This window comes from Micropterus dolomieu, linkage group LG06 (assembly GCF_021292245.1).
Source record: "Micropterus dolomieu isolate WLL.071019.BEF.003 ecotype Adirondacks linkage group LG06, ASM2129224v1, whole genome shotgun sequence".
Taxonomy (NCBI): Eukaryota; Metazoa; Chordata; class Actinopteri; order Centrarchiformes; family Centrarchidae; genus Micropterus; species Micropterus dolomieu.
The window spans coordinates 23,099,331-23,120,410 of record NC_060155.1 but is presented as its reverse complement, the minus strand read 5'-3'; the positions used below and the strand labels follow the sequence as shown (position 1 = coordinate 23,120,410).

The following is a 21,080-nucleotide window of genomic DNA, read 5'->3' as shown; positions in this document are numbered from 1 at the left end:
GAACTACAGTGCATCTTGGGAACTGTGGTTTTCCCCGAAGCTAACGTTCTGATTGGCCACTATATGACCTTTCACTTGTCACGTGGTTTAAAAACTTCAGGAGGATGGCGCGGAACGTTGTCACGCCGCACTGTGTAGCGCTCCGGTTATGAAAGTTTTGTTTACATTTTCTTCGGGCGATACTAAACATTATCTGGTAAGTTACCGTAGTTTGGAGACATTTTGTTTCTGTTCCACTTCTCTTTTAGACATTGGCCGCTGCTGACTGTCCACAGGGAGACTTAAAGTTACACCACACTGCCCTGTCAGCTAACGTAACTCAGTTTAATGATGTTATCATGACTGATAGAGCCAGACTAAATTAAAGGTTAGCAGTAAAGCATACAACCTGGAGAAGCTAAGTCTGTACAGTTAGCTTTTAGTTAGCTAACGTTACTGTCATACTGTTGTATTCCCCTTCAGTCATGAGTGTGCTGGAGGTGAAGTTCATTGGTGATGGAGATGTTCTGGAGCACATCGTGGACAAACAGGAGGGTATGGACATCAGAGCCACTTTACTTCTCCTGTTTAGATATGTTTGTTTAGGAGCAGGTGGTTAACTAACTGCCTGTGTGTAACTATAAAGATGTGCAGAGCAACAGCGGGTCTGTTCAGAAGATGGTAACGTTTAAGAGCCCAGCTGGACGACGGGCCAAAGAGGATGCAGCACCTGATGGGGATGAAAATGGACTCCTTGATGAGCAGAACTATGTCTTAGCTCTAGGGACAGACAACACAGAAGGTGAGTGAGATATCTGTCACTTTTTGACAATGTATTTCGGGTAGTAAACCAATCTACCAGCTGGGTTTATTTGCAGCTGTCTTTGTGTTTTGTTCAACCTGCTGCTAAATGATGCAAAGCCATACCAAGCTGTTGTCAGTTTATTAGGTACATTTAGCTAAAATCTAATGCAGTCTAATACAACCGCTGTGCAGTAAATCATGTCTTCATGAAAGTTATAAAGTTCATGTTTTTATTGAAACTGTTTTATAGAGGTGTTGATTCAACTTTATCATTTTCGAGGCTGCTGTTTGTGTTGCTGTTGATTTTGTTTTGCGTTTTAGTTCAATTTAGTTTATTCACAAAACAAAATACTAGTGTGATCATAAGAAATTATGCAGAGTTGTGAAAAGAGACACCCTGGGAAGATATCTGAACCTTATATAAAGGGGCCCAACACTAAGCAAATAGACATGTATTTGAAGTACTAACTATATTGTCTAGATAAACACTACGTATAAATTAAGCACATGCAAACTACAGTCTCATTTCTAACCTACATACAGAAAACCCTAAGAGCGAAACAATCCTAATCCTAACCAACCCAAGAAATTCATTACATCAGTCTTGCATTGGTTAAATAGGTAAAGTACAATAAATGGATTTCAGAATGAAAAGACAAATTTAAAATCTAGTTGAGTCCTAAGCCTTTTAGGGAAGTCAAGCTTGAACATATTTGAGTCGTAACTGCTGTCTTAAGCTCTTTTTAAAAGCTGACACAAGACAAAGACATTTTTATAGTATAATCAGTTTCATTTCATACCTGTAGACCTCTGCAAACCACACTAAAACTCTTATATTTAACTTTACGGTCCTAGTCTTAAATGTATGCAAAGTGAATCGGAATAAGGTCACAGAGTCTGTCAGTGAGAATATGTACTACATTAGACATTATACAGGCATTGTGAAAGATATTATATTTAGTAATAAAACACAGAAAGGTGCTTCTAATGGGGTATTATGTTCACCCCATAGGCATTTATATCAGTGAGAGTAGACTTGAGTGTATTTAAGTATGTTTAAAAAAAAAAGTATCATATTTGGTTTGGGGCTATAATCAAAACACCAGCTACAATATCTGCGGATACAGTCTAAATAACCATGAGGCCATCATGTTAGTGCTGCTCATCATATAAAAATGATCATTGTTTTTTTGTGGTTTCACAGAAGATGAGGAGGGTGTGTCCAGAGTGGCTGGATCCTCCATTTTCTCCTTTCAGAAAGTTAAGCGTGGACACAGCATGGCCCAGGCTGGTGAGAGCCTCTGTTCTCTCACACATACACAAATGGTCTCTGATTGTGGGACATCATCAGATGCATTGATCAGGTGGTTGATTTTCAGGATATCACACACTTTGTTTTTGTGTTTTTACAAACAGCAAGCGAGTTGGCTCGGACTCCTGGGAAAAGCGTGACCTTCAGCACGACCCACAACACTGAACCCTCCACTCCCACCCGAACAGGCCGCAGTGAGTTCAACACTTGTTTTTGTGTCCATCCTATCCTCTTCCTATTTACATACAACTAAGTTTATTCTTTCTCTCTGCCTCTCCTTAACTAGACCACAAGGGTGAAAGCAGGACACCACAGAGGGTGAGACTAGAAAGAATTTGTTTGTTTGACTCCTCATATACACTTCAGGAACCTTTTTATGATATTGCCATTTTTCTTTAAGCTGTGGTTAAGTATGAGTTTTCTCAGTGTAACCTCTGCTTTTTGTATGACAGAAGAAGAAGGTTGAGTTTGTCTCCACAACACCCCACAGGCTCAGGAAGAGAATGACAAGTGAGTTTGACATGTTGAACTGAAATGTTGACAAAACTAGATTCTCTTGTTGTTGCAGTAGCTACCATATATAAAGCTGTTGGATACTTTCAGCTCCGAGCATGCGGTCAGACAGCGATAGTGAGCTGTCGCCCTCTGACTCTGGGGAGGAGGAGGATGAAGATGGGGTAGAGGAGCAGAAAGTAAAGAAAGAAGACAAGGAAAACACGAAGACTCCAAGAACGCCCAGTAAAGGTTTATCTGCAGCTCTCTACAAGACTCCCGCCAAGAAGAGCAAGAGCACCTCTGAACCCCTCAATCAGCCCAGTATGGTTGAGGAGTATTTTGAAGCCCATGGCAGTTCAAAAGTGTTGACATCAGACCGAACCCTGGAGCGTTTACACATCCCCAAACTTGACAGGGTTAGTCTCTAACAGAAAGTGTTGTAAATGTGTTCATTGAGTTTCTGCGTTATTGAAGTGCATCCTTATTTTGTGTTTGCAGGAGACGTTGGTCCAGCTTTTAGAAGGAAAGCCGTCCTGCTACTCAAAGGAGATCCAGCAGCTCCACAACAAACACAGAAAGCACTTTAGTAAATGGATGTTACAATTACAGTGAGTATGATTTGCGCGTTCTTTATTGCATGCTTTTTTTGTGTATGTCTGTGTCATATTTGAAATTTGGTACAAGACTGAAGCGTCTCTGTGTTTGTTTGTGTAGGTTGGGATTCAGTGTGCTGGTCTACGGTTTGGGCAGCAAAAAATCTCTGCTGGAGGACTTCCGTATGTCTCACTTGGCTCAAGAAATCCACCTTGTGGTCAATGGATTCTTCCCTTCTATAACTCTTAAATCAGTCAGTATACACAAATAAATCTCTTCAAAATAAAAATGCTTAATTGCTACAGCCTATATCAGCAAGTAACGTAACTAACTTTAGCTAAGTTGTGGGTTAGTAAACGGTCACTACAGTGAGAGGACGGGGTGGTCCCAGAGGCAGCACACCAGCTCCAGACAGCGATACTCACAACTCCCCTGCTACTATAGCTAACACCACAACGACAGCATGAGCCACACTGTTGCATTGGGTGACACTTTCCCTTTATTACGATGAACACAGGCTCTGTTTTATTTTTAGAAAATGCCAAATACAGAAAATACTCACTACAGCATGTATTGATCTGTTACTGAAAATAGTCCCTAACAAATGCATGATTTCCCCCGTTTGATTAACATATTCCAGAAACTGGTGTCCAGCTAGCACATTATTTGGCTTTATGTAGCTTATGGCTCGAGTCTCATAGGAACCAGTGGGCTTGGAGTTGGGTCAGGAAGTGGTTTAAAAGAGAAATGCTTGAGCAATATTGATAGGTAGATTTTCTTTGTGCTTTCATTGCAGATCTTAAATGCTCTGACATGTGAGGTTCTAGAGCACCAGGGGAGTTTTCGGACACCCTCAGACCAGATCCAGTATATCACTCAGACCCTTAAAGACAGTGAGTGTGTATGTCAGTTGTCTCAAGCTTGGGTTTGAATTCTGTGTTTTACAATTGAATCATGTCCTCGCAGGCCCAGATCTCCATGTGTACCTGCTGATCCATAATATCGATGGACCAATGCTGCGAGGAGAGAAGACCCAGAGTGCACTGGGGCAGCTGGCATCCCTGCCCAACCTGCACTTGGTGGCTTCTTTAGACCACATAAACGCTCCACTAGGTGAGTGTTTTGTAAGTGTGTTTACTGCTGTGTTAATCAAAATTAAATGCGTCCTTGTAGCTGAATCTTTCCCGTGTGTGACTCAGTGTGGGACCAGTTTCAGCAGAGCCAGTTTAACTGGCTGTGGTGGGAGTGTGTGACGTTTCAGCACTACACAGAGGAGACGTCGTATGAAAACTCTCTCCTGGTGCAGCAGACTGGCGCTCTCGCTCTGTCCTCCCTTACACACGTGCTACGCAGCTTGACACCTAATGCAAGGTACGACCCGCACACACCATTATATAATGAACTGTTAAGAGCAATTTAACTGCGTGAGTTCTATATGGCTTTGTGCTTTCTTTTTGCAGAGGAATTTTCAAACTGCTGGTGAAGTTTCAGCTGGAAAACAAAGATAATCCTTCATACACAGGTGCACACATACAAAATACTGTACAAATGGATCCCTAAAATGTGACCGTATTGATTTATGACTGTAAAGTTTTCCAACACTGTGTGCAGGTTTGTCGTTCCAAGAGTTCTACCAGCGTTGTCGGGAGGCGTTCTTGGTGAACTCTGACCTCACACTGAGGACTCAGCTGACTGAGTTCAGAGACCACAAACTGATACGCACACGCAAGGTGGACTCCTGTTTCACTTTAGAATTCCCAGCTCTCATTCAGTGCCTTTTAAACTCCTGTGTCTCACTTACATTTATTCCCGTGATTCTCCAGGGTGCAGATGGAGTGGAGTGCTTGACCGTTGCTGTGGACGCCAGCACATTGACAGATTTCCTGGAGAACGAGGAGGGTGACTGAGCGGGGAAGGCTTTATATTTAAAACGCAGCTCATTTACTGACTTGATCAGAAAGTAGATACTTGGGTTGAATCAGCCACTGATATAAAGGCCCAGTTATACATGATCAGCATAACTATGAGCCCATCTCACAGGCTCTGCACAGTTTAATAAATGGTTTCAATCTAAATATTGGTGAAATGTTTTGACATTGACTGTAAATGACCCCCATTGTGTTTTGGTGTATACGTGTTTTCAGCTCACATCTGTGTAATTAAAATTAACACTTCAAAGTTATTGTATTGCAATGGCATCTCTTTAATTACAGAAATAGATTTACATTTAGCAAAACAGACATTCTTTTGTTCTTACAAGGCAGGTAGGCATGCTGTTTAGTGATACAAAAAAAAAAGAAAGCTGTGGAAATGTTTCATCTCTGCTCCACATGTGAAAACTGAGACAAAAGGGAAAGCGGTCAGTGAAATTCCATCATGCATACTGCAATCAGAAGTTAATCAGGATCCTGTTTCAGATCTCCAAGAATGGAGGTTTGGGTTAAACGTGGAAGGGGGAGTAAGAGGTTTGGCCCTGAGCGCATGCTATGAAACGTTTCAGTGTTGGATGTCTGCAGTTTTCTGCGTCTGCAGTGAATTGTTAAGCGTTTCTGATTCCAGAGTGAAAGTCTGGAGTCTGTTTTGGGCAGCTGTGTGTACAACGTGAAGCTCCTCTTCATCCAAATCCCTCAGTAGCAGCAGAACTGCATCCAGAGTGTGCGTCTGAAAATACAACTTATCATTTATTGCCAGATATGAATATAAAAACGCTTTTTAGTATATTCCAACATTCAGTTTTAGGGGACCGTTCAGAGATAATTGGGTACCTTTTTCATTGATGGTTTGTTTTCTCTGGTTGAAGGGGAAGAAAGCGAGGTGAACTTGTCTCTGGAGAGGAGCTTCATCCCCAACTCTTCCCTGATTTTGCTAATAACAAATCAAGAGAAAATGTTTTGTTCTTAATATGTCTACATTAATTTGACAGATTGTTTTCAGTCACTGCATGCTCTACTAAATGATTGTGTCAATCCTCTTACTTGGTCTCCTCCATGTTGTAGTTAAGCGGGTCATTCTCTGTCTCTGCATCTGGAAGTCCATTAGTGGACAGCTGGTTTTGGACACTGCTAGGAGGGGTGGTGACCACTTCACCCTCCGCTAGAGCAAGTGCAATCTCATCCTCTGTCACTACTGCAGACACACATGGAAAAAAACATGCCCACAAGCTTTATTACAGGTGCAGAGTTTTGCTCCAGTCCAGCACGACCATTTCAATGCGCTTGTTCCAATTGTGGGTGTAAATCACTTCTAATACAGTCACAAAAACACTGCACACTCACCTTGGTTGTCGAGCTTCTGGAGGCGAGGCAAGCAGCGCAGTACAGTGAGGCGATACTGGCTGGAGTCGGTTCCACAACATGGATTCTCAGCCAACCAGAGCACTCGGAGACGCGTCAGTGGACGCAGATGAGAGAGCTCAGAGAGAGAGGGGATCTTGTTCCTCCTTAGGTAGAGCTCACAAAGAGACAGACAGCCAGCCAGAGGAGAGAGAGATGAGATGCTGTTGACACTATAGAGAGAGAAAAGGAAGACCATCACAGCCAGGATTCAGTGATCATATAAAATGACTGGGAGCAAGTGTAACTGTATCATGTCAGTGTTAACTGTGTCAGAGGGAGAGACAGCAAAGAGTTCCATAGACCAACCTAAGCGTCAGCACCTCAATGTTGGCCATTTGAGAGAAGATAGAAATCTGGAAAAAGGGAACATTTTAAGTACCGCATATATGCATGCATACAATTTAAATAATATTAAAAAGGGTGTACAATTCATTTGCGCATGTACAGTGAATTCAGTGAGAGCAAATATGACATTAGTTAACTGATGACTACTCACATCCGTCAGACTGCATCCCCTGCAAAACAAAAAATGCTACGTAACGTTACCACAAATACGAGATCTGCAAAACAAGCTGTTCCTGTCAACATCGACCATCCGCATGTAAACTAAAACCAACAAAATTACACATCTGCTAAAATGTAAACACTTACCAGCAGTTCAATTTCTTCACGCTTTCCAAGTCGGAGGCCTTCGCCTTACCGAGAACCAGTTTCCGTGTTAGCTTCATAATATAAGCAACTTAGCTGTCAAGAACGAATACTTTTAATGCACTATATGTTCACAAACAACAAAGACCGCATTATGACAAGCTAAGTGGACAAACATTTCAACTCAGCAGTAGGGACGTTGTTGTCCACCTCAGGAATACGCATGCGCGTATCAATGAAGCGTCCTTAGTTACAGTCATTTATTGCGTACGTTAATATTTTTGTATTGCTTTGTTAAAAATATGCGACACTACTACATTGCAAATTTATTTACCGTTTTAAACAATTTATGAGAGTAGTTTTCTTATTATGTTGTGGCGTCTGCGTTCTGTGAAAACTCAATGTCCCACAATGCAGCGCGAACGACCAAGTAAATCGCGCCTGCGCGCTAAGCAATCCCTCTTTGGACCTACGTCTCCACTGAAACGATGGTGAGCCCAGAGTGTCCCCTTCCTAATCCGTTTCAATCTAACGTTTTCTGTGGTACAAATGATATAATCACATATTCCGAAACGTTGTGGGGTCCTTGTTTATCAGTGCTGAGCGTTATTTGTGTTAGTTAGTGATTTTGTCAACAGCAAAAACGATGTTTTCATGTACTACAGAGACAGAAATGGCTGCCACCATTCCTGTACTCACTCAGTCCTAAGTACCGGGCGGGCTAGTCATATTAGCCTGCTGTAGGTCGTTAAATGCTACATACCGTGCCGTAGTTTGGAGCAAAGCTCTCAGAGTAAATCCAAGTGGCATGGTTCCTGTCCCAATTGTGTTCGTCGTCTCTGAACCTTGTCCAGGGTTTTTGAATTGGTTTAAGTTAGCATAGCTAGGTGGCTAACGTTAGCTTGGGAAGCTTGTATGCTAGCTGGTTACACCACTGGTGACAGGAGCTCATTCACCCTGGTTCCAAGGCTGCTGCAGCTTAATGGCATAAAACATGTTGAATGCTTCCAAAGATCCGTCAAAATGTTACCTTAGAACCTCACTGAACCTGTGTACGTGGTTCTGTAGGGTATTTGGAAATCCTGGAAATGCATTGCTACATTCACCCCTGTAGCAACGGCACTGTGGGGACGTTAGGTGGGTTGTGAGCAGTATTAACTCGGTATGTCAGTAGGTACTGCTACCTGTTTCATGTTGTATATCTTGATGTGTGTTTCTGTTGTCTACAGGCCAAGCGTACCAAGAAGGTGGGGATCGTGGGTAAATATGGCACGCGTTATGGCGCGTCGCTGAGGAAGATGGTGAAGAAAATTGAAATATCCCAGCATGCGAAATACACCTGCTCTTTCTGTGGCAAGGTAAGGATGACCCTAGGATTCAACAAGACTGTGCTCATGATCTTTGTCAGAAAGCAATGTGCCTCATACGTACTGATGTGAAGGAACGCTGGGCAGATGCCACATATTTTTATGTCTGGAGTACACATGCTTAATGTTTGGATGTTGTGTGTGGACTAATTGTTAAAATACTGTTTTCTAACTGTTAATGTGTGAAACTTATATTGACAGACCAAGATGAAGAGGCAGGCTGTTGGTATCTGGCACTGTGGGTCCTGCAGGAAGACAGTGGCTGGAGGTGCCTGGACTTACAAGTAGGTTTCTTTTTTTCGTTGCTTTATTCTACAATCCAGCTCTATCTGGAAAAATGTAGGCAACAAACTGCTGGGGATATGTCTGTCTATTATAGTCACTTTGGTTTAAGGGCTGCATTGTCTTCTGTCTGTACACCCAAGAATTCCACTCCAGTTCTACCTGCTGGGGTTTTGTTGCGAACTTTTGACAGTAACACAGGAGCCACGGAGCAAGCAACCTGTTTCACCTAGAAAGCTAGAGTCAGTGGAATCTAAATTTAATGTCTGTCAGTAATTATCCTGTTATAGATGTTATGGTGGACAAAGTATGTAATAGGTCTGCTTGCAGAGCTTATTAGGCAATGTGACACAGGTGATACTAAATTTTTGCCTACCCAATCACAGACCCAGTTCATTACAGCATATCAATCTCACACAGCCGGACTGCGGAGGTTTACCATACGTCTGAAACCAACTACTCAGAATTAAATCAGCCCGCTCAGATATTTAGGCTAGGTTTTGTAAACATGAAGCCTGATCCAGCAACTGTGTGGTAAATTTCTTCTCGTAGTATTTAAAAACTAATTATGTGGATATTTTGGGGACAACTGTTACAAAACAGCTGCCACACTTTGTGATTATGATGACAGCCCAGGGAACAGTGCATTCGTCCAGTTAGATGGTTGGAAGGGTTCATGTGGATGTGTTTAATGGAGGGAACAGTAGATCATCATACCCATGTCCTTGCCAGACCACAATATGAAAAATGATGGTCTTTACCAATCTACCGCAAAGCACATCAAATGAAAATTATTCCATTGAGCAACTTTTCTGTACTATCAATGAAGCATTTCTGTGATTGTAGACAGCTAAATGCTGATTTACTTTCCTCTACAGTTTTTTCCATAAGTATGTTTAAGAAGGTATTCTACAGGTTCTTTTAGTAGAAACACTCATTGACTTAATCTAAGCTGTGCACATTGAGTTGAAGCTAACTGCATTATCAAGGAGAAAGTGTTGCATATCTGACAAACTCATTCAAAACACATACAGAGCATTGATTTATATCATTTTAATGCAAATGGAAATTTGAAAACTTGCATGAATGACTTCTATTAGCATGACTAAGTGGAGCAACAGCAAAGGTTTTTAGTTCCTGATAAACAGATGTTTTGTGGGTTAGGGTTGGGTCACGGAAATGTGGTGGAAGGGAACCTCTGGCTGTGGAAGTTGGGAGTTTTCCTTAAAATGCGTACACCAACTGATAAGTAATTTTGTTTTTTGCAGCACAACGTCCGCTGTCACAGTCAAGTCCGCCATCAGGAGACTGAAGGAGTTGAAGGACCAGTAAACCAAGTGCGATGATCACTGGTGGATTTGGGACTCTGTTTTCTATAATTTAACCGACCTGGACATGGCCTCAACATCCAAAAATAAAGCGGTCTGGAGCGGAATTCTGTGTCTTTGTGCATCTGTTTTATTATGTAGCCGTAAAATCTAAACTTGTGGCCCATAGTAACTACAAGAGGATGCCTCACCAAATCTGTGTAAGTTAGATAGTTGCACCATCAAAAACACTACAGCTGTCTTGGTAGATTTGCATATAATGGTGCCATAACTCAATAAAGGGGTTCTTCTTGGCAGTAAACACCTGCGATCTTTATTTTAGCAAATTAGATGAATAACCCACTTTATAATATTTTTATTTTTTTTCCCACTCCTGATAATGGTGCAGTGGTTAGCACTGTCGCCTTGCAGCAAGAAGGTTGTGGATTGGAACCTTGGTCGTTCCAGGCCTTTCTGTGTGAAGTTTGCAAGCTCTCGCCAAGTATGCGTAGGTTCTCTCTGGGTGCTCTGGCTTCCTCCCACCATCCAAAGACATGCAGGCTAGGTGAATTGGTCACCCTAAACTGTCCTTAGGTGTGAGTGTGATTGGTTGTCTATGTGTGGCCCTTCAATGGACTGGCGACCTGTCCAGGGTGTACCCCTCCTTTTGCACGATGTCAGCTGGGATTGGCTCCAGCCCCCCGCGACTCCTGATGGACTCCTAATAATGGAGTTAAGTGATGAATATAGGACACTTCTGTGTACAATGAAAGCCTTTGCATTTGAAATATGTTGTTCCGCCACAGTGCCCTTTACCCGTTTTGATTCCACAGCAAATTAAATAATTCTGCTGATGCTGGAGCTAAAGGTGAAAATATCTCACTGAATGCATCAACAAGGCAAACTATGCATGTTAATTATAAATTATTAATGATCATTTGATAAATGCTCTGCAGAGCAAGTACTTTTGAATTGCTCAGTGTTAAATAATAATGGCTGCATTCTATGTAGCTAGTACCTTGGGTTTGTTATTACACATCTTAGCTGACATGACAGGCACACCTAAATGTCACTGAGCCATAATGTTACACGGGTGTATTTCCTGCAATAGCTTATGAGTGTCTGCTGTGGAAAAGATATATTACTAGTACTCTGAGGGGTCCTTATTTAGAGCCATATAAACTGTATATTACAGAGACTGAACTGGTCTCTGTGGTCCATCAAAATGACAAAACACAACAAAACAAGTGAATATGTGGACATTAAGTCCCAGTTCAGTCTGTTGTTGATGGCATTTCTGTATGAATAGGAAACACATGCAAATTAACAGTACAAAGTTGTTGTTTTTTTCATTTTTGGCACAGGTGTAAATATAATCAGCTTTTTTGCCAAGAATGCGCACATCATGGTACACATAAAAGGAATTTGTCTTTAGTTGCTCTCAGTGTTATAGTTACAGAAATGGACAAACCTAAAAATAACGACAAAGACAGATAAAAAACATTTAACCATTATGTATATACACTTACACGTATGTGTAAGCGTCAATGACCAACAACATACAGAGTGTATACAAGTCAAGTGTAAACAAATACAAATAGTGCAACAGATATTGTATTGGTAATAATTACTCTATATAGTGGTAATAAGTGGGTTTTTAGTTACATAGTATATGCATGTATACATACAGTGGCTGCAGCACTTTTGTGGTAGTACAAATCAGCATACATACAAACAATACAACATTTAAGAAAGATAAATAGAACACAAGTTAGAGACAATCTATGGGTATTAAACACTATTTTTTAAGATTGATAAAAGTGGTGTTTTTTTGTTTTTTTGCTTTGTGGCATTCAGTTGTACAAACAAAAAATTCCAAGTCATTATTGAAACAATGTATAATACAAAATATACAATACACAATATATATTGTATTAACAAATATGCTCTATATTTATTAAGAAAATTAAACCTTGTAGAAAACACCTGTGATGCGTGAGACCAAAAAAGTCCAGCAGGGGGCGAAGTGTCGCGCTTTTCTTCCGCAGGGAGAAGAAACAAGTATGGCGGCGTCCAGTGTTTTCAGACCGGGCTTGTTCAACCATAAAGTGGCGATAGTCACGGGTGGAGGGACCGGTATCGGTAAAGCTATCTCTGCAGAGCTGCTGGCGCTGGGTGAGTGAAGCGGTGTTTTGGGTAAAGACTTGAGACGTGTTTTTTCCACAGAGCAGGCGGTTTGAAGCGAAAAGCAGCTGACAACCAGAGCCAAGTGAACTTTGACACAGAAGTAGAGGCTGTTTAAACCTGACTGTCAAACCAGCAAAGACCTTGACATTTGTAACACTATTTAAATACCGTGGAAGCACAATATTAGCTACCAAAATGAAGTGAAAAAGTATGATTAAAACCTTTAATAGTGCGCAAAGGATCACAGAATATGAGGGGTCAAAGAATTTAGTCCAACACCTGGACAAAGTATTCTGATCCACCTTTGGCTTTTTGTAACTTTAGACTTATTTCACCCACTGAGTTTGTCATTGTTGAATAAATACAGAAGAATAACTTTCATATGTTGGCCTGACATAACAATAAAGTGTCCGTTATAATTGCAGTGACTTCGTTCTCAATAATTACATCACATAACCAAATAAGAACTATTTATTGAGCAGTCCACTCTCTTTGGCTCATGGCTAAGTGTTTTGCCTGCAGGTTGCAGTGTGGTGATCTCCAGTAGAAAGGCAGAGAGGTTGGAGGCGGCAGCTCAGGAGATGAGACAGAACATCCCTCCCTCCAGCCCCGCCTGTGTCACTCCTCTAACATGTAACATCCGAAAAGAGGATGAGGTGGGCCCACGCACGCACCTTCAGTCTCTGCAGCTGCTGTTTCATGTCAGCGCATGATCGTGTGTTTTCATGGCGGCATCTTGTTTTTATTCCCTGTGCGGCAGGTGAAGGCTCTTGTTTCATCAGTGCTGAAGCAGTACGGCAGGATAGACTTTCTGGTAAACAATGGTGGCGGCCAGTTCAGCAGCCCGGCAGAAGACATGTCCTCTAAAGGCTGGAAAGCTGTGATAGACACCAACCTGACTGGAACCTTCCACTGTTGCCAGGAGGGTAAGATGCAGACAGTTAACCCTGGTCCAGTGTATGTTTGTTAAAGCTCTCAGTGTGACCGTATTGCTGTTCTACCCAAACAGTCTACACTGCATGGATGAAACAGCACGGCGGCGTGATCGTCAACATCATTGCTGACATGTGGAAAGGCTTCCCAGGCATGGCGTAAGCAGCACCGCCCACCAAATTCTCACATAAATATACGACTCACACACTCTTTTCATTTTCTGACTCCTCACCTCTCCCTGACAGCCACACAGGAGCAGCGAGGGCAGCCGTGGACAACCTAACAAAGACTCTGGCCATCGAGTGGGCAGTCTCAGGAGTCAGAGTCAACTCTGTTGCACCTGTAAGTACAAGTCGTGGGTGCTGGAGGTCTTTAATTATGTCGTCATTTAAGGTGTGTGCATTTGTCTCGTTGCAGGGCACAATCTTTTCCAAAACTGCAATGGAGAACTATAAGGAGTTTGGACCAAATCTCTTCAAGAGGTCTGTTCCATTTAGCCCTGCAAAGAGGCTGGGGGTACCAGAAGAGGTAACCATGTAGGGACACCCACAGTTCCTTGAGGAAAGGCACTTGTGAAACTCAGGGCAGCTTTAAAAAGTCCACGCATTGCAGTGTTCTTGGAAGTAATACACATGCAGAACAACAAAATATGAAAGTGAGTATTAAAGTGATTTTACTCTCAGTTTTTGTTCATGTTTCTATGTTCAGATCTCATCTGCGGTGTGTTTCCTGCTCTCTCCTGCTGCCTCCTACATCTCTGGAGCCACCCTGAGGGTTGATGCAGGACAGAGTCTGTACCGCTGCATGTGGGAGATACCCCGTATGTACATCTAGCTAACACATCCACAGTTTACAGTATATACTGTACAGTGTACTATATTAAACCATGTCTGTTTGTCTTCAGACCACAACGCATGGCCCGACGCTCCAGAGGGGGAGAACCTGGAGGCTCTGAAGGACCTGCTCAACCCACAAAGCAAACTCTAATTCAGTTTTGTGACAGTCAGTGTGTGTTATGCGTTAGCTTCTGAGCACATTTGGCCAACAAGCTTCATGGACATCGCGCTGCATCAGATGCCTCAAGCACTGTCAAAGAAACAAGACACCATGGTGGCCTGGTTATAAGATGGTGTGATGTATTATGCAAATCATGTACATAATTGTATGTAATTAATAGTATGCAACTGTCTGGTTATTTTCCTGGGTAATTTTTCCAATGTCTTTTGTAATTTAGTAAGTAAAAAGCACTGATTTAGTTTTCTTTGAGGCTTCAAAGTCAGGAGCTACAATGTCAAAAACAAAATCCCCTTTATTTTTAGTCTGGACCTGGGACAAGGCTCCTGCAGTGAAAGTCAAATCCCCCTTTTCTTTTACAGGGATCTGATCATGTAATTCTTTGTAAGTCTTAAGATTGTCATTGACTGTCTTTGATATACAGTAATTGTTACTTTTAACCCTGTAGTGAACAATGTTACAAAACACCTCTTTGCATAAAATATCTTGAGATGTGAGGAAAAGGTTCTTAATTTTGAAGGAGAAACAGACAAGTAAAGTTTATTGTTAGTAGAATTAAGAACATTGCATAATAAAAGACTAATAAAATATTTTTTTGTCACACACTGTATATCTGTTGATGCCAGTAGGATATAATTTTGTGATCCTGAACAGTAATAAAAATTTAGAGTAGGCAATTTATATGGATAAATAAGAATTTTACATTGTTAATATAGTGCTTTGTTTTGTAGATAGCGGGGGCAGGAGGAAAGAGTGCAAATGTATTTACAGTAGGGTTCAGTTATATACATGGGGAAAAAAATACATAGGGCAGTAAACGAAATGTGGCAAAATTCATGGGAGAATGAAAGGAAGGGAGTTCATATTTTTCAGTACAGAGAATTGCAGAGAGAGAAAACATGCACTTTTTAATGCAAGAGAAGGGATGCAGTAGTTATACAGGCTGAGGAGTGAGCTGGCTCTGATTAGTTAAACATGGGAATGTGGAGACAAGGAAACTGAAGCATGTAACGTTACTAGATAATTGCAAAAGGTTCTCTCGCCAGAGGTGGAAAATGTTCAGTGACCTGGGAGCTACTGGAGAAACTGTTTTTAATGTATGCACTCTATTTAATCTGGATAGCTGGAACAAAATGGAGAACCTGATGGAATAACTTAGTAATACTGGATAATATAAGACGTAGCCTATTATTATTGACAAAGATGTGAATAGTGAACAACAAACAGTGGAGGGCAGCAATACGACGTGGCTGCGTCTAGTCTGCCAAGTAAAAAAAAAGCAGAAGAAGGTATTTTGTCCAGAATACTGTGCCGTAGTTTTGCCGTAAAACAACGGTGGCTGTCGCAACATTTAGTCCAGCATCAGAGGTCACAACAAGCCGCTCAGGTACAGTGTGTGTATTAAATAACATGTTACATATTTGACGCATCTTTTGTTGAGCTTTCGTAGAGGGTGAAAACATTTACACACACGGAAGTATAGATAATGCGTCTTAGAACAAAAGCTGCCGTTTTATTTATCTAGAGAGAGAACGATGTTAGCTATAATGCTAGCTGAGGAAACGCTGTGTGCAGTCTGTCCTGATCAACGTTTGGGTTCATCATGTACTATGGCATCGTTTATTTTAGGTAGGCAAGTTTGACAAATAATCACTAGCAATGATTAAGATAGTCATTGATAACTCGCATGTGTCAAATCAAATGTTAAGTAACGTTTTATAGTAGGGAGCTTCGGGCAGGTTTGATGTCAGATAGTTTGTATAATGTTATTTGTGTATTTATTTAGACCAGTACACATTTAACAACACCATAAAAACATCTAGATACCTTGAACCAGGTGTTGCTTGGAAGCATAGTTTAATCAAAACAAGTAAAATATAAAACAGTACATAATGTGATGTTAAAATATAGATATTTTTCCCAAGATGTTGTGATTAGACCAGTTTAAAATGCCTTAAATCTCTATATGATATAACATTAGTGCTTAGTAATAAGGTTTGTAGTAGAGTACAGGTAGGTACAAAATGAGGTGTCTACCGGTAAGCTTAGGGGGTATTTAATATTAGCTGCCACCTTGCATATATCTGTATCTGTTTCCAGCATGGGAGGTGACCATGGCCACAACAAGATGTCCATGCCAGACTGGCGGCAGTGGAAAGCAGAGGGAACACCACTGGAGTTCACACAGCAGAGGCTGGCAGCCAGGGGACTCAAGGATCCATGGGCACGGTCGGTATATATACCAACATAACATATATAGCTGATATTTTAGTAATTATTATTCCTGATCCTGCTCCCTATCTTTCTCTCCTCTCACGCTCTCTCTGCAGTAACGAGGCTTGGAGATACTCAGGCGGCTTCGCCCGTGCTGTGACTCTGTCTGATGTGCTGCTGAGAGGATTCAAGTGGGGCTTTGCTGCTTTTACTGTTGCTCTGGCTGTCGAGTACGCCCTCTTCCCACCAAAGAAGGGTGGCCACTAATGCTCGTCATTGTCCCTCAAAGCCTAGTCCATAATGGAGTCTAATAATCTGTATTTTCTGTTTATTAAATATCTTTTTGATCACCTCATAGATTCCCTTATTCATCTTACACCATGTCACACCTTTAAACCATCACCAGGTTTACTTTGCACTAATATTTGAATGGTATTGACTTTTCAATCTCCCTGAACAAACAGTGTTGTTGCTTAGATGAAGGTGCAAAGGTAACACCACGTTAGTCCTGCTTCCTCTTCCTGCTCAGTATCCAGAAGCATAGTTTCAAGCATTTTACTGTCACCATTACAAAAAACAGCACTACAATAGCCAGTAGCGCTATTACATCCAGGCAGTAGTACTGGAGCCAGTTGAGTTCAAGGACAGCAGGTCTGAGATGTTTCGCCCCTTTGTGCCGCATTACAAATTCTGTCCAGTACACTGAAAGGTCAAGTGGGTCAACTGGTCTGTCTTTATGGAGAGCTGACAGCTTCTGCACACTGTCTTTATACCTGGACGGAAACAGATTGACAGCAAGAGTTGAAGAATACATCACAAAAGTAAAGTAGATATTGTGAAAAGCAGATTTTATATTTTTATCTTTATCAGCACCAAGATTAAAGGAGCCCTTTCTAAACTGACCCCTCACCTGGAATCATTGATGACCTCATTCAAGGCCTGAAGAAGACTTCCTGTAGTGATCGACACAATATCCAACACCACTCCCGCTCCTCTGCTCGCCAACTTCTCTGCATTGTCAGGCTGGTCCCCCACAATTGGCACCATCACCATGGGAACAGCGTGACACAGTCCCTCGAAGAGACCATGTGAGCCAGCGTGAGTGATGAAAGCTCGAGCTCCAGGATGTGCTAACACACAACACAGGATGTCAGATGTTACGGTATGTGACACATCATTGGCCAGTTTCAGGAATGTGTTACAGTGGATTTACACACCTAGCAGGTCATTCTGAGGCACCCATTTCATCATCTTCACATTCTCTGGGACACTTTCTGAAACCTGCCCAGTGTACCTCCATATTACCTATGAAACAGTGTCATTTATTGCATTGATGTATGATTTAAAATGCATTTTAACACATGTTCATATATTCCTGAACCTTCTGTGGAATCTGTCTGAAGGCTTCTAGGAAGACGGCGGTTATCTCTTTTGGCAGGTCTGACACCATTGTGCCCAGAGTGAACACTATAAAGCCATGCGCTCCTGACACCCAGGACTCCAAATCCTGCACAAAACACACACACAGTAGGTCTGCATTCATCTCTCTTTATCTATCTCCATCTCCCTGCATTAAAATCCAAAACATATGGAGCTTACTTCAGGCAGAGGGTCTCTCACATTGCAGTTGATTCCACCAACTAGAACTATATTTGGCATGAGAGGGCGTGGCAACTCCAGCGCAAAGTCAATCCTGTTTAAACACAGTATCACAATATTTATGTGAATATGGGACAGATAATGTTTTTCTTTCAGTGTTCATTAGTGGCACAAAATAGCAGCAACAGTAAAATTACCTTTGCATTAAATACCTCCCCCGTTTCAGTGCAATAGTATATGTGTATTTCTACAGAACAGTCAAGGTTTTTGTGTATTCTTCTCCCAAATAACAACCTTTGTACATGTTACCTCTGCAGCCAGATAGCAGAGTCTGATAGCACTTCAGCCACGCCCACCTCCTCTCCCAGGAACTCATGGGCTATGTTGTCAAAGTGCCAAAACAGCAGTCGGCATAGCAGCGGTTCCAGTAAAGCCACCTGCAGGTCAGAGGCATCACAAAAAAATACACAACATGATGTCAACAGTTTGTACTAATAAAGCACCTTCTACATGAAATGACAGTGATGCTTTCAGTTATGTAGGCTATGTTACATTTTAACAGTGCTAAAATGGAAGTCCAAGTTTAACTGGGCCACCGTGACCTAAAGTAGAGAGAGAGACACTTAGGGCTTCTGCCACATTGCCAGACTAAATGACGAGAGGTGGTCTGACAGTCGTGGCATGTTAATCAGGTCAAGGTTTTTCATTGCCAACATCTCAGAAATAGGCTACCTACAATTTCTGTAGTATTGTGTAACAAATAGCAAAATAAATGAAAAATGAAGTAGAGGGATTAGTTTGGTCAACGCATAATCTGTGCTCTACTTAAAAAAGGAAAGAGTTGATTTTGACCTACACAGAATGCTGTTTGTGGATTTCAGCTCAGCATTTAACACAATCTCCCCCATGAAACTGATCAGCAAACTCAGCACTCTGCAATTGGATATTGGTCTTCCTCACAAACAGACCCCAGTCAATTCAGATTGGCGGACTCACCTTCTCCACTCTAGTGCTCAACGCTGGAACCCCCCAGGGCTGTGTGCTAAGCCCCTCCTGTTCACGCTGTACAACCACGACTGCATCCCCCGACACGAAGAGAACTCTGTTGTAAAGTTTGGCCGGATTTCAAACAACGATGAGATTTCATATCGGGAGGAAATTCATAATCTTGTAGAGTGGTGCTCAGAGAACAACCTACTGCTCAACGTCAGCAAAACTAAAGAGCTGATCGTTGATTTCAGGGAGGAGGAGATAAAGACACACACTCCTGTCTAGATCAGTGGAGCTGAGGTGGAGCAGGTGAACAGTTTCAGGTTCCTGGGAATCAGCATCACAGAGAACCTGATATGGTCATCTCACATCTCCACGCTGGTGAAGAAAGCTCAGAAACGACTGTATTTCTTGAGGAAGCTTCAGAAGGCCAAATTCCCACGCCAAGTTCTTGTCAGCTTTTACAGGGGAGCAATAGAAAGCATCCTGACTCGATAAATCACAAACTGGCATGGGATGTGTACGGCCCAGGACCGGAGGGCTCTGCAGCGGATGATTTAAAACTGCTCAGAAGATCATTGGTACCCATCTCCCGAGCATCATTGATATCGGTGAGGTCAGGTGCCTGCACAGAGCCTAAAGGATACTAAAGGACAGTACCCACCCTGCCACAGCCTGTTCACCCTGCTGCCTTCTGGGAAGAGATATACACTGTGTGCAAAATTATTAGGCAAGTTGTATTTTTGAGGATTAATTTTATTATTGAACAAATACCGTGCTCTCAGTCAATCCAAAATGTTAATAAACCCTCAATCCTGAATATTTAAGAAAGCAAAAGTGAGGTTTTGGCTTTCTTAGGAGAATATGTGTGCACAATTATTAGGCAACTCTTAGTGTGCAGAAGTATTACGCAGCAAAATGAAAATTTTCCCATCTCACTTTTTTTTTAAAATAAATGACAGTTTATTTTAATCTGTTAAAGTGAGAATTACAGAAACAAACAACTCAGTTTACAAATAAACATTTCTGACATTTAAAAAAAAAAAGATCAGTGACCAATATAGCCACCCTTCTTTTCAATAACATTGAGTGTCAGTTTCTTGATCTGTTGATGGTCAACTTTTTGTGCAGCAGCCACCACAGCCTCCCATACACTGTTCAGAGAGGTGTACTGTTTTCCTTCACCGTAAATCTCCCGTTTAAGAAGGGCCCACAAGTTCTCAATAGGGTTTAAATCAGGTGACGAAGGGGGCCATGTCATAATTCTTTCATCTTTAAGGCCTTTACTGGCTAGCCACGCAGTGGAGCACTTCGATGCATGCGATGGAGCATTGTCCTGCATAAAAATCATGGACTTCTTGAAAGATGTAGACTTTTTTTGACCCACTTGACCTTTCAGTGTACTGGACAGAATTTGTGATGCGGCACAAAGGGGCGAAACATCTCAGACCTGCTGTCCATGAACTCAACTGGCTCCAGTACTACTGCCTGGATGTAATAGCGCTACTGGCTACTGTTGTGTTGGTTTTTGTAATGGGGACAGTAAAATGCTTGAAACTATGCTTCTGGATACTGAGCAGGAAGAGGAAGCAGGACTAACCTGGTGTTACCTTTGCACCTTCATCTTTCCTGTACCACTGCTTGAAGAAAGTATATTGAAGAAAAAACTGGCAGTAGGTTTGGGCGTTCATTTTGAGTCCATCTTCAACCCGAAAAGGTCCAACTAGCTCATCTTTAATAATACCAGCCCATACCGTTACCCCACCTCCACCTTGCTGTCATCTGAGTCGAAGTGGAGCTCTGTGCCCATTACTGATCCAGCCACGGGCCCATCCATCTGGTCCGTCTAGAGTCACTCTCATCTCATCAGTCCATAAAACCTTTGAAAAATCTGTCTTCAGATATTTCCTGGCCCAGTCTTGACGTTTCAACTTATGTTTCTTGTTCAGTGGTGGTCGGATTTCAGCCTTCCTTACCTTGGCCATGTCTCTGAGCACTGAACACCTTGTACTTCTGGGCA

The 21,080-nt window shown here is 41.9% G+C and overlaps 6 protein-coding genes across 12 annotated transcripts in view; 4 read left to right on the top strand and 2 right to left on the bottom strand.

Moving 5' to 3' along the window:
- Positions 1-68: 68 nt before the first annotated feature.
- Positions 69-5,366, top strand: orc2 (origin recognition complex, subunit 2). 3 transcript variants are annotated; one of them, XM_046052136.1, is made up of 16 exons: positions 69-196; positions 463-534; positions 626-781; positions 1,991-2,074; positions 2,200-2,289; positions 2,382-2,413; positions 2,548-2,605; positions 2,699-3,006; positions 3,089-3,198; positions 3,305-3,437; positions 3,981-4,077; positions 4,151-4,297; positions 4,384-4,555; positions 4,645-4,706; positions 4,796-4,914; positions 5,008-5,366. In XM_046052136.1, exons 2-16 carry the CDS (start codon positions 465-467, stop codon positions 5,089-5,091), a joined length of 1,722 nt encoding a protein of 573 aa, XP_045908092.1. In that variant the 5' UTR covers positions 69-196; positions 463-464; the 3' UTR covers positions 5,092-5,366. The 3 variants fall into 3 exon arrangements, with proteins under 3 accessions (XP_045908092.1, XP_045908090.1, XP_045908091.1); XM_046052134.1 differs by having other exon boundaries at positions 1,988-2,074; XM_046052135.1 differs by lacking the exon at positions 69-196 and adding an exon at positions 289-367 and having other exon boundaries at positions 1,988-2,074.
- On the bottom strand, positions 5,364-8,256 carry cfap410 (cilia and flagella associated protein 410). Of its 3 annotated transcripts, none has more exons than XM_046052138.1 (7): positions 7,931-8,256; positions 7,016-7,034; positions 6,826-6,872; positions 6,460-6,689; positions 6,160-6,310; positions 5,950-6,049; positions 5,364-5,845 (listed from the first exon to the last, which is right to left on the bottom strand). In XM_046052138.1, the coding sequence occupies exons 1-7, from the start codon at positions 7,975-7,977 to the stop codon at positions 5,681-5,683; spliced, it is 759 nt and encodes a 252-aa protein (XP_045908094.1). In that variant the 5' UTR covers positions 7,978-8,256; the 3' UTR covers positions 5,364-5,680. The 3 variants fall into 3 exon arrangements, with proteins under 3 accessions (XP_045908094.1, XP_045908093.1, XP_045908095.1); XM_046052137.1 differs by lacking the exon at positions 7,931-8,256 and adding an exon at positions 7,171-7,395; XM_046052139.1 differs by lacking the exon at positions 7,931-8,256 and adding an exon at positions 7,171-7,302 and having other exon boundaries at positions 7,016-7,051.
- Positions 7,513-10,251, top strand: rpl37a (ribosomal protein L37a). Its single transcript, XM_046052141.1, has 4 exons — positions 7,513-7,658; positions 8,397-8,525; positions 8,736-8,818; positions 10,085-10,251. The coding sequence occupies exons 1-4, from the start codon at positions 7,656-7,658 to the stop codon at positions 10,146-10,148; spliced, it is 279 nt and encodes a 92-aa protein (XP_045908097.1). The 5' UTR covers positions 7,513-7,655; the 3' UTR covers positions 10,149-10,251.
- A 1,899-nt stretch (positions 10,252-12,150) lies between these two features.
- pecr (peroxisomal trans-2-enoyl-CoA reductase) lies at positions 12,151-14,847 on the top strand. The gene is made up of 8 exons (XM_046051787.1): positions 12,151-12,298; positions 12,833-12,966; positions 13,071-13,236; positions 13,320-13,401; positions 13,489-13,585; positions 13,661-13,771; positions 13,952-14,063; positions 14,148-14,847. The coding sequence occupies exons 1-8, from the start codon at positions 12,187-12,189 to the stop codon at positions 14,228-14,230; spliced, it is 897 nt and encodes a 298-aa protein (XP_045907743.1). The 5' UTR covers positions 12,151-12,186; the 3' UTR covers positions 14,231-14,847.
- Positions 14,848-15,524: 677 nt separating this feature from the next.
- On the top strand, positions 15,525-16,826 carry ndufb3 (NADH:ubiquinone oxidoreductase subunit B3). 2 transcript variants are annotated; one of them, XM_046052249.1, is made up of 3 exons: positions 15,525-15,644; positions 16,358-16,486; positions 16,588-16,826. In XM_046052249.1, the coding sequence occupies exons 2-3, from the start codon at positions 16,359-16,361 to the stop codon at positions 16,736-16,738; spliced, it is 279 nt and encodes a 92-aa protein (XP_045908205.1). In that variant the 5' UTR covers positions 15,525-15,644; position 16,358; the 3' UTR covers positions 16,739-16,826. The 2 variants fall into 2 exon arrangements, with proteins under 2 accessions (XP_045908205.1, XP_045908204.1); XM_046052248.1 differs by lacking the exon at positions 15,525-15,644 and adding an exon at positions 15,690-15,886.
- LOC123972670 (UDP-glucuronosyltransferase 1A7-like) overlaps positions 16,091-21,080 on the bottom strand; it is a 7,725-nt gene continuing 2,735 nt past the window's right edge. Inside the window, exons 5-10 of one of the 2 annotated variants that reach the window (XM_046052246.1) lie at positions 18,380-18,507; positions 18,071-18,164; positions 17,853-17,978; positions 17,689-17,776; positions 17,382-17,601; positions 16,091-17,244 (exon numbers count right to left, since the gene is read on the bottom strand). In XM_046052246.1, the coding sequence (XP_045908202.1) occupies positions 16,974-17,244; positions 17,382-17,601; positions 17,689-17,776; positions 17,853-17,978; positions 18,071-18,164; positions 18,380-18,507 (927 nt within the window). In that variant the 3' untranslated portion in view covers positions 16,091-16,973. The remainder of the gene's footprint in view (positions 17,245-17,381; positions 17,602-17,688; positions 17,777-17,852; positions 17,979-18,070; positions 18,165-18,379; positions 18,508-21,080) is intronic. The other variant, XM_046052247.1, reaches the window with a different exon arrangement.